At 42.8% G+C, this 19,738-nt stretch overlaps 1 protein-coding gene across 13 annotated transcripts in view; it reads right to left on the reverse strand.

The window, feature by feature from the left end:
• The window catches only part of TANC1 (tetratricopeptide repeat, ankyrin repeat and coiled-coil containing 1), a 209,703-nt gene that overhangs the window by 47,696 nt on the left and 142,269 nt on the right, over positions 1 to 19,738 (reverse strand). For 10 of the 13 annotated variants that reach the window (XM_036237305.1, XM_036237311.1, XM_036237310.1 and 7 more), the window contains 6 exons: positions 13,074 to 13,337; positions 7,385 to 7,507; positions 6,338 to 6,619; positions 5,244 to 5,398; positions 2,789 to 3,020; positions 1,442 to 1,608 (listed from right to left, as the gene is read on the reverse strand). In XM_036237305.1, the coding sequence (XP_036093198.1) occupies positions 1,442 to 1,608; positions 2,789 to 3,020; positions 5,244 to 5,398; positions 6,338 to 6,619; positions 7,385 to 7,507; positions 13,074 to 13,337 (1,223 nt within the window). The remainder of the gene's footprint in view (positions 1 to 1,441; positions 1,609 to 2,788; positions 3,021 to 5,243; positions 5,399 to 6,337; positions 6,620 to 7,384; positions 7,508 to 13,073; positions 13,338 to 19,738) is intronic. The other 3 variants (XM_016152858.2, XM_036237308.1, XM_036237307.1) reach the window with 1 other exon arrangement.

Consider the following 19,738-nt stretch of genomic DNA (forward strand, 5'->3'; position numbering starts at 1 on the left):
CCACAGAGGGGCAGTGAGACCCTGAGGACCTGATACCCCTAATCCTCACATCGTGCAACTGGTTATATAACAAGGGCAAACACGAACCAACACTGTACATCTAAGAACAAGGCAGACATCAAGATACCCCTTTCAGTGCATCAGATACTGGGGCTGCATAACCGAACCAGGAAACCTCAAACTGCCCCCAGGCTGTGCCCAGTGACAGCCTGCCTCACGAAGCGCAAAGCTGGCTCCTCCAATACAGACTGCTGTCATTTTCTTAAGCTGCTATTTTTTCAGTAAATTTTTAAATTGAAGGATAATATACATACAGATGTGAATTGATCATGACTGCAGTGTCGTTAATTTTCACAAAACCCGTGCAACCAGCAGCCAAACAGAGCATCACCAGCTCACGGAACCCCTGCCCCTTCCTGTCTCTCTTCCATCCCGAAGAGAAGCACATCTTGACACCTAATAGCAGAGATGAGTTTTGTGTTTTTCTTTAAATTTCCCACTATCATTTCTGAAGTACTTCTGTCTTCATTAAATGCAGTAGCTATAGGAGGCGGGCTATTAGTAAGTACGATTACTCTCATCTTACATGGATGCAAACTAAAACTCTGAACTTACCTAGCTAGTACTGTTCTTGTGCTACATCAACTGCCAAATTCTGTTTACTGTGAGACAAATGACTGAAAGGATAAGAATCAAATACGCGGCCCCCCCCCCCAAAAAAAACCTTCAGTTTGGCTGAAGTCTAATGCCACTTTTAATGAGAAAAGAACAAATCCAAATGCTATTTTTAAGTAAATATCATCATAAAAGCACAAAAATCAAAATCTAATGTCTCTACTAAAAATGAACAGAGTAGAAGGAAGGAATCATTGATTGTTATGATGCACTTTGGGTTCAAATGAGAGGAAAGATGAGGAAGAGAATTTTTAAAAATCACTATCTTACTACATACATTACCTCATGTTTAAGTTTTATGAAAAAATGGACTTTCAGAATAGGCCTTAAAAAGTTCTCTCCTTCACCCATGCCCTATCCCCTTCGTAAAAAAAGGGGGAGGGGGCGTGGGGAGTCCCATTGCAAATCCACACAAATAACTACTAGTAAGAATAATTTTAAGCTCTAGCAGACCTGTTCTCTGGACACGTCGAACCGCTCTCCACAACTGAATGATGGCAAACCAGGGCTGGACACTTCCATTTCAGAAGCACAAGTATAGTGCAATGCTACTAGGAAACTTACCAACATTTTGATAAATGTGTCTTCAGGGGTTAAAAAGGTCAGAGCTTAGCCTTTTGGGGGCTCTCTGCACTAATATTTCAAAGTCCTAATATAGCTTTCAATTCAGCAGCAAAATGGTTTACAATAGTTTAAACTGTCAGTATTAAGCAATGTAAAATTTGAGTACAGGAATGTGAAGAGAGATTTGAAAATTCTTTTTTACCTGAAAATTGGCTCTTACAGTCACAATCAACTTCAACCAGGCAGGAAATTTAGAGATAATTTTGGTAATAAATGAAGAAAGCGTATCTCCATAATCGGGTTTATGAAACTCAGCTTCATTTAAGCCATCTATCAAAATGATGTATTCTTCTTCAGGAATCTTTTGCTCTAAAGGATACAATATTTTTTTAATTAAGAAATTATACATTTCTATAAGATGGGACCACCCAGTCTATTTTACTGTACAGTTTAAAGTGTTAGGAAAAACTAAAAAGGTTTACAAATGGTAGAAGAAATGGTTTACACAGAAGCATATTTTCTATCAAATCTATCATGAAAACTGGAGCACAGAGCCGAAAGAAAACCAATTCTCATAAAACAGTTTTCAGAAACATATTGCATTACACATACTTAGCAGAATCTCACTATGTATATGGTACAGTACAGGGATATTAGTTCTTCATAAACTCCTGTCACTGGCGTTAAGTACAGCAAAGATAACATACAGAGAAGAAATCTGGAAAAGACTCTAGCCCCTCCTCCCCCAGCAACTGAACACCCTCGATGGATTTCTGTGGAGGAAAACTGACCACCAAAGGGCAAAGCATCAAGCCCATGGCAGTCAGCTGGGGGGGACAGCTCTGCTTTACAGACTCCTAGAACAGGGTTCACACCCACAGGCTAAATCTTGTTTTCTATTTATTAGCACCAACTTTCTGCACAGGGAATAAAGGCGAAATGACGACATAATCTGTTTTAACTCCTCCTCTCTAGCATCTTTTGGCAGAAGTGTTCAGAAGGCAGGTAAACAGGCTCAAAAGGTGAGGAGGAAGGTGAGGATGAAAAGCCAAAGGACCCATGATAGCACTAATGCCTCCCACCTTGTAGACTATTTAAGGGCAACAAAATCAAACAGACGCTTCAATAAATGGCTTTAGGTTTACACTCAACTGAGCAGAGACTTGAGGAAAAAAAAAAAAATGCTGGCAAGTTCCCTAAACAATCAACTTATTCCCTAGCTATGCAGGAGTGTAAAACATGCAGGCAACAGATTCAGTTTCTAGGGCGTAAGTCATCTAAATAACCTACAGTTACAAATTAGCAACTCTGGAAATGTTCAACTCTGGAGTTAATTCTTATTAGAGATGTTTCATTTCAAACTACACCATCTGGGAAGGACCTTGGGGAGATGGTTCTGAGGAAGGGGATGAGATTGCACTGACTCACTCACATACTCTCCTTACACGCACCTCACTCCCACCCCAGGGCTAAGCTGACCCTCTCCTTCTGAGGACAGCCCTGAGGACCCTATTGAGAGAGGGGGCTCGGGGTCACTGCTGGGAAGTACCATTTCTCAGGCTCGTGAGCGGTTCCAGCACTCCCTTCTTGAAGGCGGCCACCGGGTCCTGTACACAGGATCTGAGGCTCAGCATGCTCTGTAGCTGGGGCTCCTTTATCAGCAGGTCTCTGTAGGCAGCCAGCTGATGAGACCGGCACAGCAGAGCTGCGATGCTGTGCACGAACTCAGGCACCAGGCACGTGTATGTGTTATCAGCCTGGCAGTAGTGGTAGGCCACGACCTATGGGGGAAGCAGAGCATCAGCATCACCTCGCTCTCTTCACATGGCTCCTTCTATTCTCCCGTTCACTGAGATAGCAAAGTATGCTGATTCTAGTCCCAAGACTGAGACATCATTGAGCTTCACTGATTCAGTTATTCTTTCATTCATTCGCATGGTCTGCCAAGTTCTAGGCAGACTTTTAACTGCAGCCACAAATCCATTTTGATTAGCACTAAGATCAGTACAAGTTACTCTGTATTGAATATAAATTAATAAAAGTCATTCATAAAACCGAAAGCCTACGCTAGCTTAAAGCAATTTCAAGGAATCCCAATGTTCTCGACATCCAAAAGTGCCATATGCACTCTGATTCTGTTTTCAAAAACACCAGCATCTCCTTGGGAAACTCATGTGCTGCTCCCGTAAAGCAGATAAGAAAGCTGGTGGCTACAAAGGCCAGGCTGTAAAGTCATAGCTGCTTCTTCCCCCCGGCAGGAGGGCCAGGCAGGGCAGCCTGGTTCAAGCCCTCGGCCGGCACCCGCACGAGCCTCCACACCCCCACGATGACGCCACGAAGAAGTTCAACAGCGATGTCGTTTGAAGAATCAAAATAAGAAATTAACCAAGTTTCTACCTTCCTGTGAAAGCACAGAGGAGGAGAGAGGGTCTTGCCTAAGCATGGAGAAGACAGGGATGAGTGCTCCCTTCACCGGCACAGAGACAAAGTGGCAGCAGGTCATTCAGTAGAGACCCCGACGAAAGTGCTAGATGCGGAACTGTCTTGGGAGCGAGAGGTACACTGCAAATAAATGACTTTCCCAAATGAGGATGAACCGAGGAACATGAGGTAAAGAAGGTGAAAAAGGTCAAAAGGCCCTTATGTTTTTCAGACGAGTCCGCGTCCCCGCCGTCCCACTCAGCTCTACACTCCCTGCAAAAGCAGAAGAACCACTTGCTAGGTGGACGGCCGTGGGCAGCAGGCACACGGCTCAATGCGTTGTCCGGGTGACACAGATAATCAATGCCCAGATCTGCAAAGCAAGTGTCAAGAGGAGATGTGGCCAGTTTGAAACCGCCATTTGACTTCTGTTTCAGATTAAATTCATCATCGGCACTCAGATGAAAGCTGACTGCTCTCCCACTCTCACCTGGACAGAGATTAGCAGGAATGCATGAGGACCACTGAGTTGGTACAAACCACCAATGAGACAGCCTGGACCACGGTCTCTCTAGCACGGAAGTCTGGCAATCCAGCAGTTCGCCATGAAATCGATCCCGAGCCAAACAGCTTTTCTTTTTTTTTTTTTTAAATAAAGTGAATTTCAAAGGATCTAAGTATATAGTTTTATAATGCTTTTGCTTCAACTGCACGTGTGATCACATGCGTGGGAACGCCAGGCCGCTAGTGTAAGATGTATTTCTTATTGCGGGTCACAAAATGGTGTGAAAAATCACAGTAGCAGGGTGGCTTTCGATTGAGTCTGCACCGCATCCCTCATCCCAGATCACTTGTTCACGGACAGAGGACTGGTCAGGGCATCAGGGCCGCCCATGCCCGGGAAGCAGAAGGGAGGAGCAGGGATCTGTGTCACAGGAGCATTAGTTTCAGCACCCCTGCCCCGACCTCACGCGTGGGGGTGGGGGTGGGGGTGCTTCCTCGCTAGATGCCCCTCCTCACTGCCCACCTCTGGTGGTTCTCCAGTTCCACCACTCACACCACGGCCACCGGGAAGACCCGAGCGGCTCGCCAGGAGCGAGATTTAACACAGGAGGATGGCTTATAAACCTGTGATGGATGCTGAGCAGATGGAAAAATTTCAGAAAGACCTCGATGACCACGCATTTAGGAAGGGAAAGCCAGCCAAATCTCTTTTACGGCATCACGAGAAACTTCTGACAGAAAAATGCAGGGAATCAAAGGCCCCGGGCAGCAGAGCACAGGTGGAGGCGGCCCAGTCATGCTGGAGGCTCCCGCTCTCCTGCTCTCCTACCAAATGTAAGGGTGGATCTGTGGGGGGGGCACAGTGACACCTCCTGCTGCCTCGGGAATTCCTTCAAGCCACTGTTTAAGACGAATAAAAGTCCACTGCCCGTGTCTTAAGATATTTGTTTTCGTTAATACCTTTTATTTGCAGTACTCTATCACAATTTTATCAAAAGTTATACTTTTGAAGTAGGCAGTTGCTGTCTCTGTTTTAAGATCTCCTCTATAATTCGTTTTTCAGAAAGGGCGCAGATTACCTTAGAAGCAAGGTACTTCACTGCATCCTCCCTTGGTCTCTGGTTTTCCGGAGTATCAGGCCCAGAGCCACTGAGCATTTTTGTGGCGTTGGTGCCACCTGAAGAACTCGGTGAAAGCAATGGAGTAAAAGGAAGATCCGGGGAGGAATCCGAAGCTACGGAGAAAAGAGACCAATGCCATTATTTGTAACAGCGGACTCCCAACCTTTTTGGCACCAGGGACTGGTGCTCCTATGAGAATCTAATGCCTGATATCTGAGGTGGAGCTGAGGCAGTGATGCTAGCGCTGGGGAGCAGCTGCAAAGACAGATGAAGCTTCACTCGCTCACCTGCTGCTATGAGGCCCAGTTCCTAACAGGCCACAGACCAGTACTGGTCCTCGGGCTGGGGCTGGGGCCCCATGATTTACAATATCAGGATGGGGGTATGGAGAAACATGAATATATTTATTGATTAGACCCAGGGGGCACTTTGAAAGGTTAGTAAGTGAACATGACACCAAATGCGAAGGTCTAAATGAGAACACCAGTGCTGTCTCAGCCCTGTCTTGCATTCATCCAATTGTCCTCCCGGGAGAACTGCTGTTTCTCATTTCCTTCATTAATTTATTTTTTTTTAAATCTTGCATGGCTCACTTGTTCCTGGTTCACTATGGTAGAGATGGTTCTCTTAATGTGTTTACTACACATAAAATAAGCCATCAATAGTTAAATCTTTGGCTACTCCATCCCATTTCTAAGTTTTTATACTTTTGGTAAATCTAGTATAGAATATAAAGGCTTCAGAGAACAGGGTACAAAAGAATTCTACAGAGATTCCTTCTGGCTTGTTCTGCCAGGAGCCTATATCAAGAGGGAGGCAGGCCTTATAGTTGGGAGGACACCAGGGAAGGCTGGCCTCACCCCAGGTTACAGCCACATAGGCCCTATGATAGATGGAGGCACCCAAATAGTTCTCTAACATATTAGAAACCTAATACAGCAGCTGGAACAACTTAAGGAAAATTTGAAATTTTTATCTATCCAAACAGCAATTTCCTCCATCTATCTTATATTAATATGATAAACCAGACAAGTAGTTAAACATGGACATACTTTTAGGTGATGAACTAGGGCTGTTGGAAGCAATCTGTCTCATGCGGCTTCCATGGCAGCTAAGTGCTACCAACTTAGAAATGATTGCCGTCTTCCCAAAGCCAACGTTCCCAACAACCACGGCTCCTCTATTTTCTGTCAGTTCTGTGTTCCTCAAGTTTTCTTCTATCTGATGAAAGAGCCAGTCCCTTCCCACGAACACAGAGTCTGTTGTTATGCTTGGTACTTCAAACAACAGGGGTTTCAACAAAATGTCTTGTGGCTTGTAGGGAGCAAATCGTGCTTAGGAAAAAAAAAAAAGATCATTTTAGAAGAATGTCATAATTTTATACACTTAGTATAGCCTTTAGGTTTTACCCAAGAGATCCCTAAGTATTTTCAATCTGATCCTATTAATACTTCTATAATATCTCATTTATCATGGTCCTAGAAAGTGTCCTATTAAAATGACTTTCTAGTTTTTTCGTGATTCTAAGTTATTCTCATGACTAAAGGCAGACACACAGAGGATTAAAGAAAGTGATGCAAAGGACCAAACCACATCTCATTGGTTTATTTGACACGGTATTTAAGACATGTTTCTTCCATTACTGTATGAGTGAAATAGATGGAAATGCATTTTCCCTGGAGACAGGGCCCTGGCTCTCATCTGGGTGTCACGGCACTTTGCCCCAATTTATTGTGATGCTTTCGACCACACAACTGCATTGTAGTTAGATGTAAGCCAATGTACTCCAAGGAACTGAAACAAAGCTGATCCTGTTAATGACGAAAAAATTGGGGGAGTGTTAAACTACTCCTCACTTCGAAATAACATACTGCAGGATTTTTCAACGCCAGAAGCAAGTTAATCACTCATTTTAGGGTAAAAGCCCAAAATTGTTAAGGATGGCTCCTTAACACACCTTACAGATAACTTTTAGCACACACACACTTCACATCATGTTTTAAAACCAATTGATTTAAAATACTGGTTATCACAGACTTTCAACGTTTAGTGAACAAGCTCATCATACCCATGATCACAGCAGATGCAAGGATAAATACCTTTAACTTCCTGTGCCCTACCTCCAGCCGTATTGTGCCATGGTAATCTAATTGATGTTCGAAGAGGAGCATTTCTCTGCCCATCTAAGTAACTCAGGTCTTCCAATTTGGTTGAGCTTGTTGCTGTAACATTAAACTGAAGTTCAGTCTCCACAAAATTGAGTTTAATATCATACTCAAACTGCTATAACTTATAAATTATAAGGCAATTCCATTCGTATAAATTATAAGGCAATTCCATTCGGGCTCTCAACAAAATTTAAGGTGATTTTGGTTTGGTTTGCTTGGCCCAGCTTGTATTTCTGGCAATGTTGTTAGTTGAAAAGTGACAAAAAACAAGTGCTCCTCATTCTTAAACCAAAGTCATGTTGATATGGTTGCTAAAATTCTCCATTCTTCTTGGAAAGAGCTGGACTTTACAAATTTTTATGAAGAAATCTGACAATCAAATGTCACTCAGTAAAGCTTCGGTACTTACTGCAAACATGCAGCATGGTACTAGAATCTTCTCTGCAGCCCAGAGAACCTCCTGCTATTTCTAGAATTCCAACCTTGTTAATTAAGTGAGCAGATTCTGCGTGTACCAAATTCCACAGTGCTCAGAACCCTAAAAGTCAGCTCTTGGCAGTAAAAGTAGCCATGTGGACTTTATTAGAAATAAACATATTCCTAAGCTTCAAATTTGTTTAATATATTATACAGTATTAGATACGTAGGTACTGCTTTAAAAAATTTTTTAAGTAATCACATTTATTTCTGATCAAATCAGTAAGATTCATAGCACATAGATACCTTTTAAAAAGCATTAAAACACATACGCGAGTTGGATCATAAAAATAACCAATGCAGAATAATTTTGCTAATACTCAGCAAATATTAGAAGTAAATATACAGTACATGTTTTTGCCTTAAAAATAATCTTTTACATATACATCCTAGGTCACAATATGAGAAATCTAAATAAAATTAACCTAATTTGGTTTATGGGTTAAGTGGTCTGACATAAAGTACTGTCGCTCTTAGACATATGATGATCTTCTAGGACAATAAAACACAGATGTCATCTGAGGGCAAATAAGAAGGAAGAGGGAGTCACATTCCAAGGGCTAAGGCTTTTAAGGACTGGAGAAATTGTTAGTGGGACCTAGTTTTGAGGGACAGAAGTCGAGTTGGGCCATCTGTCTGCTGAAAACCTTCTGGCTCTGACACAGCATCCAGCTGCCGACCCCGCCATCTGCCTGACCTGGGCCCTTCCTAGTTTTCCTTCTCAGGCCTCGCTCCTTTCCCTCCTCACTGTTAGCACCAGTCCTCTCCTTCTTCATTCGACAAGGACGTAGGCAGCTGCGCGGCCTGCCTCGGTGATGGTGCGTCCCCTCTTGCTGCATTCTCCAAGGGTGATCGACCAGGTGCCCTGCTCCCCTTCCCAGTCCATGAGAAACATCTGACACCTTGACTGTACAACGGCAGATGTTTAATGCTTCTGTATCTTTTGGCTGCATATCCATAGCCTATTTACACATTGTGTACATATTTATGTCAATACTCCATGAGAACCTTTCCCAGCAGAAAGATTCAGCTAATTCCCTATGCAGGATATACAAAGGGGCCTAAGTTATGGGAATCCAATGGCAGCCTCTAGCTTCTCTCCAGGTCCTTCACAACCAGGCCCTGTGAAACTTCCTGGAGGGCCACCAGGACCACTCCCTGGCTTCCCATGATACTATAGCTTGGAATGAATGTCTAGGTTCTTGCCTGGGGCCTGGGCCTCTGAAAATGGCCCTCTCCTTGGCGTGCCTCAACATAAGTATCCCCACGTGTCCAAGGCTGAGGTAAAAGGGACAGCCACAGTGCAACCCAAAAGCCAGTTCACTTCACAGCTGGAACAGGCACGGGAACACAAGGATACTTGAAATCTCAACAGGGTTTCCTATTTCCCTTCTCCCTCTGACCCCTTAAAACATTACGTTCTGTTTAATTTTGTAACAACTGCAAGGAATAAGAATATGAGACTGTAAAGGGCTACGTTATTCCAAAAAAAGAACCGTAAAAATGCCCTCGCTTGATGTAGAGGGAGGAGTTGGTGATGTTTCTAACCTGTTTTCAGATTTCCAGCCACCAAAGCATCAGCTTCCAGGTATGCCACAACCCGCCTGAGCAACTCCACAGCTCGGAGTGTCTATTTTAAACACAATGAAGCTGGGCTGCAAGTGACCAGCTGCTGCCTCCACTTTCTAAGGTGTTGTTTTCAAAGCCACAGAGACGTTGCAGAGCAGAAGCAGTGAAGCTTCAGCTGCCTAGCCCTACGCTCAGGTGTTCCCCACTTCAAAGAGCAGGTGGTCTGGAGCCCATTCTGCCTCCTCACATGTGCCGATGGGAGAGTCTCGGACACCACCAGTACTAGAATCAGACTCAATTTTGGCATTTAACAATGAATCTTTGCAAAATGCTAAACAATTCAGGGTCAAGAAAAACCAGAGGTAAAGCAATAATTTCATCCAACAATAAACTTACTGATAACATCTCCACAATTAATTATACACTTACTGTACACACACATTGTGTCTACCATCTGTGTGAGAGGCACAATGGGATATCATTGTAATATGAAACAGGACAGAGTACAGGGCTAGGGGTGGAGGCAGGAGGAGGCAGAGGGAGTCTTCTCTAAGTCTTCTCAAAGAGAAATATCTGTTGAAACATCATGAACTAACCTATCAAAGGTAAATGTCATTAAGTCCAAGCAATTACCAGTTAGAGTTTCAAGAAAATTGGCTGGTAATTGTGTTTGCTGTTTTCTTGGAAAACTAAATACAGTGTTCTGTGATTCATTCAGGAAATATTTCAAAAGAAGAAAAAAAAGTAGGTAAAATAGCAGAATCTAATTATCTAACTTCTAGATTATCCGAGATTGCATTTAAAGGTTTCTCATTCTGTTTTTAATAAAGGAATAAGGTGTCTGTGCCATATATTTTGATGTAGCATACAGTAATGACTTGACTGCAGCATTCCACTCTAACGATTACCTTTATAAAGAAAATCTATGTATAGTGAAACAATCTCCAAACCTGGCCAACTTATTATCTTTGACATAAAAATTCCACTGTACTAGACAATTAACAGTAAACAGACAACTGCAGGTCTTTGCAACAGGCTCACTGACAGTAACAGCTGGAAAGCTTAGGAACTTGTTTCCATACCCTCACTCCCCTGGGGGACTGGGTCACTTGGGGCTGGCATCAGAGTAAACAGAGGCCTGGCATCACCTTCCTTCACCTGCCGGTTCTTAATCTGGATACACCAAACCATTTGATATTTCCTATCAAATGGCAATTTGTGTTTACACGGATCTTCACGTGCAAATACTTCAGAGAGGTTGCAGTGTATCGTCCTTTACATACTGCTGTGATCCTAACACTGAATGTTGCCTACTGCCCTGTTTGTAGCAGCGTGCCTTCTAATCACTCAACAGTGCTCATGAACTATACAACCTGAATCTTTTATTCTTTTCAGTGATACCTGCCATTTCCTCTTAACTCAGGTTTAGCTTTAAGGGTAGGAGGGTGAGCGATGAAGAATCTACCAGACTCCTAGCTTGTCAACAGATACCATGAGGTAAGGCACTTTCCTATTTCCTTTCAAAGTGTGCTTTTAGTTTATAAAATGTGCAACACAGAAGAAATGAGTAAATCCATTAGGCCAGGCAGTCATTGCTCAAACCCAGAGGTAAAATCCTCCCATTCTAGCTCAAGTGCATACGTAGAAGCTAATGAATGAGCACAGCGGAAGTCAGAAAGCCTTGCTCCATAATCATCGCAGACTCCTGGAAAAGCTCAGCTCACACCCACTGTCACTTCACATGGCAGGGGACCACATAAAAGAACGCCAAGCAGAAAACATCACCCCAAATGGGATGCTTTTAGTGCTGTTGAATTAATTTATTAACTTGTTTCCTAATTTTAAAATAGCTTCATGAAGCTAAATACAATTGTGCTATTTTGTTGAAGTCAATAAAGCTATTAAGTTCTTGGAAAATACAAATGAACCATTCATTAGAACTAGGTAAATCAAGTCTAAAATGCCTTAGGTGCAACATATTATGCCATAGGTAGTGGGATGGTGGTTGAAAGACACAAAAGCTTTTAGAAGAACCATCACTCAATTCGCATAAAGCTCTCCAGTACTTCTCTCTGGCAGACATACCAAACCCCACTTGTGGAACAATGCCATTTTATTTCCTTTGAAAGCGAATTAGGCTTGTGCCTCAAACTTTTCCATTAGGGCCATTTATTTATCAGCTGCTTCAGAGTTCCACGGTAAAAAACACCCAACGACAACCAGAGTGACCTGTGCCTTTGCAAAGGAGCAGCATAAATCACAGAAAAATCCTTTGATGTAGGAAGAGAGAACCTGAGTCCATGCGATAGCAGAGGAGAAATTTTAAGCATCATATTGGCAACAAAGAAAGACGGAAACAAGCTCCTCTTCTAAATTCGACCCAAGGGCACAAAGTTTATAAACTCAGAATCTAAAAGCAGGATGACAGCTCAGATGCAGAGCTCTTCTGCCCCTCCACCCCAAACTGCTTTCCTTGTTTGACGACCAGCCACTGCCAGTCACCACTTCCATTTTCTCTTCTTAGCTCCAAGTGCCCCATCTTGCTAACTCATGTCTGTCTTGCCTGTTCTCATTTCCTCAATTGATAGCTTTCACTTCTGCTGCTCACGTTTTAATCTGTGAGACCCCTCATAACAGAATTACATAAAAACTGGACCTACCATCTGCGTGACGGGCCTCAATTACAAAAATAAGTTTGAAAATTGGATCAGGAAACAACCTGAGTGCCCATAACAGACAAATGGATAAAGAAGAGGTGGTACATACACACGATTGATTACTCAGATGTAAAAAAGAACAAAATCTTACCATTTAGAATGACATGGATAGACCTAGAGGGTACTACGCTAAGTGGAATAAGTCAGAGAAAGACAAATACCATATGTCACTTATATGTGGAATCTAAAGAACAAAATAAACGAACAAACAGAAACAGACTCAGAGAACAAACTGGTGGTTGCCAGATGGGTTTGGAGGGTCAGGTAAAAACCTGAAGGCATGAAGAAGTATAAACTGGTAGTTACAAAACAGTCATGGGCATGTAAAGTACAGCCGAAGGAATATAATCAATAATACTGCAATAAGTATGTATGGGGCCAGGTGGGGTCACTTTGTAAATTACATAAATGTCTAACCACTATGCTGTACACCGAAACTAATATAAAATACTGAATGTCAGCTGTAATTGAACAATAAAAAACTCTTTGAGCTGCTATTAACTCACTCCAAACAACAATTCTTATTTACCAAGATGTAAAAAAAAAGTCATGAATTTACTCAAGCTTAAAATAACAGAAACAAGAATATAGTTTTTGGTACTTTATTCCCTCATCTATGAAGAGCCATATAGTCTAACTATTAGATAAGAATTCCAGAAGGGAAGAATTACTTAAAGACCATTATTACATGCTGCCTTCTCATGTTTACACATGGGTAAACTGAGACCTAGAACAGGTAATTGCCTGACTCACAATCACAAAACTGGCTCCTGGATTAGATTCCCAAGTGAAGAGAGTGAAAATGGGGCACCTCAGACCCAGTGCGAGAACCCTTCCATGGAGAAGCATGGCCTTACCTGCAACTGAGTTGGGCCGTGGCATTATTAGTGAGCTGGAGCTCTGAGAATAAGGAACCGGACCATCTCCAGCTGAGGCTTCAGCTTTTGGCAGCACGCTCTCCGCTGACCCAGTGGGCTCCTCTTCTGCCACTGGGGAGCAATTATCTGCCCTGCGATCATGAAGCACGCCCTTCTGTACCCCTAACCTTAGGCTTCCGTCTTTATTCCATTCCAAACTGGAGCCACTCCGGTCATCATTTTCAGATGAACTTGTAATTGTGGCTGAAATGAGAGACCAAAATACTTTGAAGGAGGCCAGGCATAGCTGAGGCTGTTGAGAGTTAACACATGCGTGCACACACACACAGCCCTCCCCACAATCCAGAGAGAGTTTTCTGGTCCACACAGATTTTTATCAAAGTATGTTATATGCAATGTATTTTGGTAAATTAGAAAAATGTTGCTTATCAGGGGAAATAAGTTGCTAAATATTTCTACAGGGGAGGAAAACCTCCGATAAGAAGATAATGAATAAGCTATCTAAAAGTATCTGAGTTAACAGTATATCTATGCGATTTGCCTGAAGTAAACACAGATGAAGTGCTTACAAAAGAATTCATATCTCATTAAATTCCTTTGAACCTTTAAATAATTTTTACAAATTAATAACATTTGTGTATGAGGGCGGGGGCAGGGCAGCACAATAGTTAATGCAGAAAAGGAGAAAAATGTGTAAAAACAAAAATACAATTACGAAGTTAAGCAGAGAATTTGGTCTTTAGAATTAAATTTTATAACATTTGTTAAAGAAGATCCAGAAACCTGACTTGACTTTATTCCTTCAGCAACACAGAATGAGGAGCCTCTATATAAACAGTGCAAGGAAAACACAAGTGTGGGAAGAAATGCTCAACTTCAGAATTAAATTTAATCTCCAAGAAAACCAGCACAGAGGAATATCTAAGCAAAGAGAAAGACGATGAAGAAAAGCAGCAATATTCACCCTATGCAGCTTCTACAGTCACTTCCAATTTAAAGGCACTGAGCCATTCGTGATCCCCTTGCAAGCACAGGTCACCACGGACCCAACACTAGCTTGTGTCCTTGAGAAGAGGGGCCCTATCCCCTGATCCCTTTGTGTTTCCTGTTTAGATCCCAGCATCCTACATCCTTCACTGCTCAGCTTAAATGGGTGTGTACTGGGTCGGAGTGTACTCGGAACCAAGTCACCTGGATTAAGCTGTTTCATCAACATACCATGAGAACACACACTTATCAGTAGGCTGGTGAATTAGCTCCAATGGAGTCTGTCATTCAGGATCAAAGGCTCTGAAGTTTTCCTTTTTCATTTTTTCAACGCACTTTGAAGTTTTAGCAGTAAGGACAAAACAATTTCCTCACTGTGACCACAGGGCATTCTGTCACAATTTTAAAATTGTAGTATTGTTGCTCCGGTCTGGACTTATTATCCATTGCTCCTCTTTCTATTTAAAAATCCCTGTACACACTGAAGCCTCCCTCTTTCGAGGATCTACCAATTAGCTGATCTCTTTCTTTTCTGAACAGCACAGCACCTGACACATCCTAAGTGCTCAATAAATGTTTACTTATTCAATTAAACATCTATTCCAGTTATGGTCAGACACTACATTTAATCTCATTGTTACTGGTTCAGGATTGTTGGTATTATGTCTCTAACCGAAGTGTAAGTTGATTTAGGTCGGGCCTGACATTCCTTTTGAGTGTCTGTTATTACCCCCAGTATCTCCAAGTATTCTATCAGGAGTATTAATACTCCTCTCTCCATCTATTTGGAATCAATCATAGCCTTCATTGTGTTTTTTAAAAGACCATTCATATAAGCGTAAGTATAGCAAGTGTGACTCTTTCCATCTTAAAAATGCTGGTGGTGGTGATGGCAGCAGCTAACATTTACTGAAGGTTACCATGGGACTGTGCTAAGTGCTTCGCAGCAATGCTCTAATTTGTTAATGAGATTATTGCTTATTAATGGTAATTAATTATTACTTGGAGCCCTATTATTAAGTTGTGATTGTGTTATAAACCTTCATTTATAAGTCTAGTGTTTTGAACTCAGAATGCTTTTCCATCAGATATGTTATACTTAGATTCCCAGGCTATCCCAATACATTATAAGAAAGTTCCAGATTGGGGCTGGGGGTGATTTGTTCAGTTTTATAGTTATGACTGTTTTATTTGGGGGCACATTTTTTTAAATAGATAATTTGGGTATTTATGAAAGGTGGAACAGAGTTTTAACCAAATAGTTTTCTACAAGGCACACATTCTAAAGGCGAAAAATAAAGTCGAAGTGATGTCTTTCCTCCTTTACTCTCCCTAGGTGCCATGCACTTCAGGATCAAACCCCCCCTCGTCCCCCCCCCCCCCAGGATTCTGACCTCAAGCAGTAGAAACAAGGACAGAGGACATCCCTACTTCCTATTATGAGGACAGCACTGGAGGCAGGACTTCAAGGTCCTACGAAGCAGCTAAGAGAGCAGGGACAGGCTGCTCAGGGACTCCTGGACTGCAAGGACAGGCTGAGGTTCCAGTCTCAGTGTCCAGCCACAGTGCCCAGGCCCTGAGGAGCGGCGACGTTCAGGTCCTGGCAGTGAGGAGGAGGAAAGTGGGTGGGGGAGGAAGGCCCCCCAGCTGCAGGAATACTAGCTGCGATGGAAAGTCCCAGATGGGGTCACCATTTCAAAAGCAGGATGTTGTAAGTTTATAATATGTTTGTAAGTAGGAGACTCTCCCAATGCCCTCGTGGAGTTTAGATAAGAAACATATTCCACCACCCACACTCACCAGGGCCCTGATAGACAAGTAATGAGAAGCTCTAAGGCATGGACCCGCCCACTAAGATGCCCTACTGAGACTGCCCCACTTCACATTATTCCTCCCTGGGATCCAACACCAGATCCACCTGCATGGCTGGAAGCCCAGGCAGTGTACTTTCATCTCAGCTTAGGTAAGACTGAGCCCTCAGGTGGATCCAATGGGGCAGGTAAAGGCCCAACATGTCCAGTTTCCCTGCACGACTTAAGCAGCACACCAAACAGGCAGCTCCACAGTCTTCAAAAAGCGAAAGCTGGTCCTTACAACAAACCAGAGGTTATTCAAAAATACCCATTCTTCTTCCAGGCTAACAGAAATCCAAACTCCTAAGTTAACCTAGTCACCTTCAAATTAACACACACACACACATACTCACACCTTCACTCACATAATGGGGCATCTTAACTAGGACGACTTAAAAAAAAAAACAACCTAAAGTGTATCATTTGACATCTTCCAAGGACTAGATAATCTTTAAACAACTAGAAAATTCTGATTTTATTAGAATTTAATTAGATTTTGTCAATTAAGACTTGCCATCATACTCATACTGCATCTCAAATACTCTTCCAACATGCAGGATTCTGTTAATGAGTGATTTATTAGGCCTTAACTGTTATGAAGCTATGAGGCTAGGCCGTGCCTCACAATGTAGCATTAAAGTAGGTTTGGTACTGCTCACTGATTCACATGTGCTGCTTTTGACTCTCCGTGTAGTCTGAAATTCCTTTTAGCCAGAGACAGTTATCTGCTTTGAAGTAACAACACATTTAACCAGACATACTATACTAGTGCACAAAGCACTTTTAAAATATGTTAGGATACATTCATGACCACCACAACCCATTAGAAGAGGTAGATGAGCTGAGAACCATTAACCTACCTTATAGATATGGAAACAGACTAGGGAGAAACTGATCTATCTCCCTCTCCCTCTTCCCCCCCTTCTGTCTCTCTCTGTCTCTCTCTCCCCGTCTCTCTCTGTCTCCCTCTCCCCCACCCCCAAATATCCAACACTGCAGTGTGTTTTAAAATTTCCTTTGCCTTGCACAGTGTGCAACATGTAAAAGTTGCTCTGTAATTATCTGTGGCTAAGGAATATTTTGCAGTTCATGTAGTCTGGCTTGTTGAAAACAGCAGCCCCTTGGGCCAGGAGCTGGTTGAGAGAGGCCAGTCATGGGTTCACAGCAGCCAAGAGAGAGCCACTGTTTGGGAGGTGGGAGGAGCAGAGAGACGGATGGACTCAGTCATCAAATGTTTTGCCATATAAAACTCTGCAATAAAAATATGTTCCTTCTTTCCAATTTTCCTTCACCTCCTCTTTGCCTTATAAAGGTTCTGTCTACATTGAATGTACAGTGAAAATAGAATCAGGAGGAAAAAATCAGTTTAAGTCCAGAGCCCAAAAAGTACTTAGATGGGATCTAAATCAAGTTTTAGGTTAAAAGGGATATCAAGAAGAAAATTAAACTGACTACATCAGTAGTCCAGAATTGTTTAGGAACTAAGGGCCACTGATATCAAACGTATACCACATAGAGCTGAATTCTTTCTGAGCCACAGAAAAGATGAGGTGAAAAATGCAAGGGGCTTGGGGTCAAGCCTAGGCTTCTCCCCTTTGAGGACCCAGGGTGTGGCTATGTCCTGAGGGGATGTCTCTCAGGGCCCGCTACTAGGAACAGGTACACTTTTGTCTTTACCTTACGGATATCCTCTTATGTATTCAATTGTTTCTCTCCATATATTGGCTACTAGGAAACATAAGAGTAAAACTTTCTGCCCACTTATAAGTAGTGAATAAAATCTTGTAACCCTCACTCTCTTATTTCCTTTTCCCAACTCATATCGTCACTGAAAAAGAAAAATCTTGTTTTACTAAATGTCTACTTGTGTCTTTATTAAGTATAAACAAACAAATATCCTTAGGAAAGACCAACGACGAGTGGCTAATGTGACCATTATAATCATGCTTACAACACATGGGCTCTGTCCGAAACCTTCATCACGTCTCAACTCAGGGAACACTCATAAGAGCCCCACGGGCAGGAAAGCCCCTAACACCTGCAGCCTTGCTGTGCTCCAGGATGCCCCACGCTGCTCTCATCACGCCACACCATGAGAAAATTTTGAGACTACACACCCTCCACTGCATTTACAAATTATGTACCTGTACTACTCTAATAGATTATAATGCAAATTACACTCAAAAATACACATGTTGAAAGGATGAAAAAAAAAAAAAAAACCCGTAAGTTGAAATCTTCTTCAAGCACTCCAGAACTGTCTTACTCTCCATTTTCAAAACCAGGGTTCTACAACCCAGAGAAGGAACCCTTTGTCCTTCTCTGGGTTGTAGGGAAAATCAGATACAAGGGCATATGTTAAACGATGTAGCCCTTAAAAAAAACAAACATTTTTAAACTTCTATATTCAGCCTAATGGCTGACAGAAAGAGTTTAAAAGTTAAAACATTAGACCAGTGAATTAAATATCAAGCAAGAAAGAAACTTAATGGCTGCTTATGAAAGTAGGAGAAGAGTACAAGTGAATAAGAAAGGAAAACACAACTATTGCAGGTACGACCTCCTTTGACCTAAGATCAGCAACAACGTTGGAAAAGGGACAGCAGAGAAGGGATACATGGATGGGTAAAGATCGAAGAGCCAGTCAAGGAAGCAACGTGCAGATACCCTGGTCCTCAACCTGACAAAAGTTCGGCTCTTTTCCTTTGCACTCATACCACACGTGGTTCCGGCTGCCATGACATATCCTGGATTTCCCTGAGTGACAAAGGGAAAGACACATGGACAAAACCAGCCTGCATGAACCCTTCTGAGTAGAAATGCCAGACTACGCTTCTCCCTCCGCCCCACCCACCAGCTCAAGAACCACACAGGGAACAGAGTCTGAGGCTCACCTGGAGTGACTGCTGTTAACTTCTTCAGCATAGCAAGGAAAGGGCTCCAGCGAAGGCACTCAGGCTAACTTGCACTCCCCTGGAATGCCACAGGGAGGGTGGCCTGAGTTACCTGTGGCTCTGGGGGACTTTCTAGCTTCTCCTTCTGCGACTTTCCATGGACAACAGCTTGGCTCTTCTGGCCAGCCCTGCACAGCAAAGCCCTACTCCCCTTCTGGCCTTGCGCAGGGGCCCTGTGCTTTGGCTTGTGACAGACAAATCTCTGTACCAAATCTCCAGCTCAGCGCTCACTGTGTTGCGCAAGGCGTGCTCTGCTATGACATGCAGCAAGGCCAGGGACCTGAGCCATGCATTCATAGCATAATTCTGCAGGTTTTTGATTGTGAAAACACCTAAAGGATCAGCTGGAGCGGGTGGGGGCGGGGGTGGGGGGGGTAGGAAAGACCAGCCTTGCTCAGCCACACTGCCCTAACTCACTCTGACAGAGCAGGTAACAACAGCCTCCAGAGAAAAGCCTGTGGATTTAAACATGGCATTTTCTATCGATAGTGTATGACACAGCGTTTAAAGCTTCCCATAACCTGTATACTGAAGGCACAGACGCTGGAGCATCTGATATAGTAAAATAACTCCACAACGTTCTGAAATCTTCCATAAATGAGCACAAGGCACTATTAGGGGCTAGTATTATTATGCACTTACAACACACATCTCCCAACAGAGGTGTCAACCACTGCCATGTTTTAATCCCTTTTCAGTAATTTATTTCATTAGGTCAAAAGAGGCTGTACATGTCCACCTTGCCCAGACGCTCCACAGAACAGGAAATCATTCTTTGGTTTCACAGGTGGACAAGTTTTGAAATAGATTCTGTGCCTTATCTTTATTGTCCCTTGTGTCAGTACTAGAC

Source organism: Rousettus aegyptiacus, unplaced genomic scaffold, assembly GCF_014176215.1.
Source record: "Rousettus aegyptiacus isolate mRouAeg1 unplaced genomic scaffold, mRouAeg1.p scaffold_m13_p_2, whole genome shotgun sequence".
Lineage (NCBI taxonomy): Eukaryota > Metazoa > Chordata > Mammalia > Chiroptera > Pteropodidae > Rousettus > Rousettus aegyptiacus.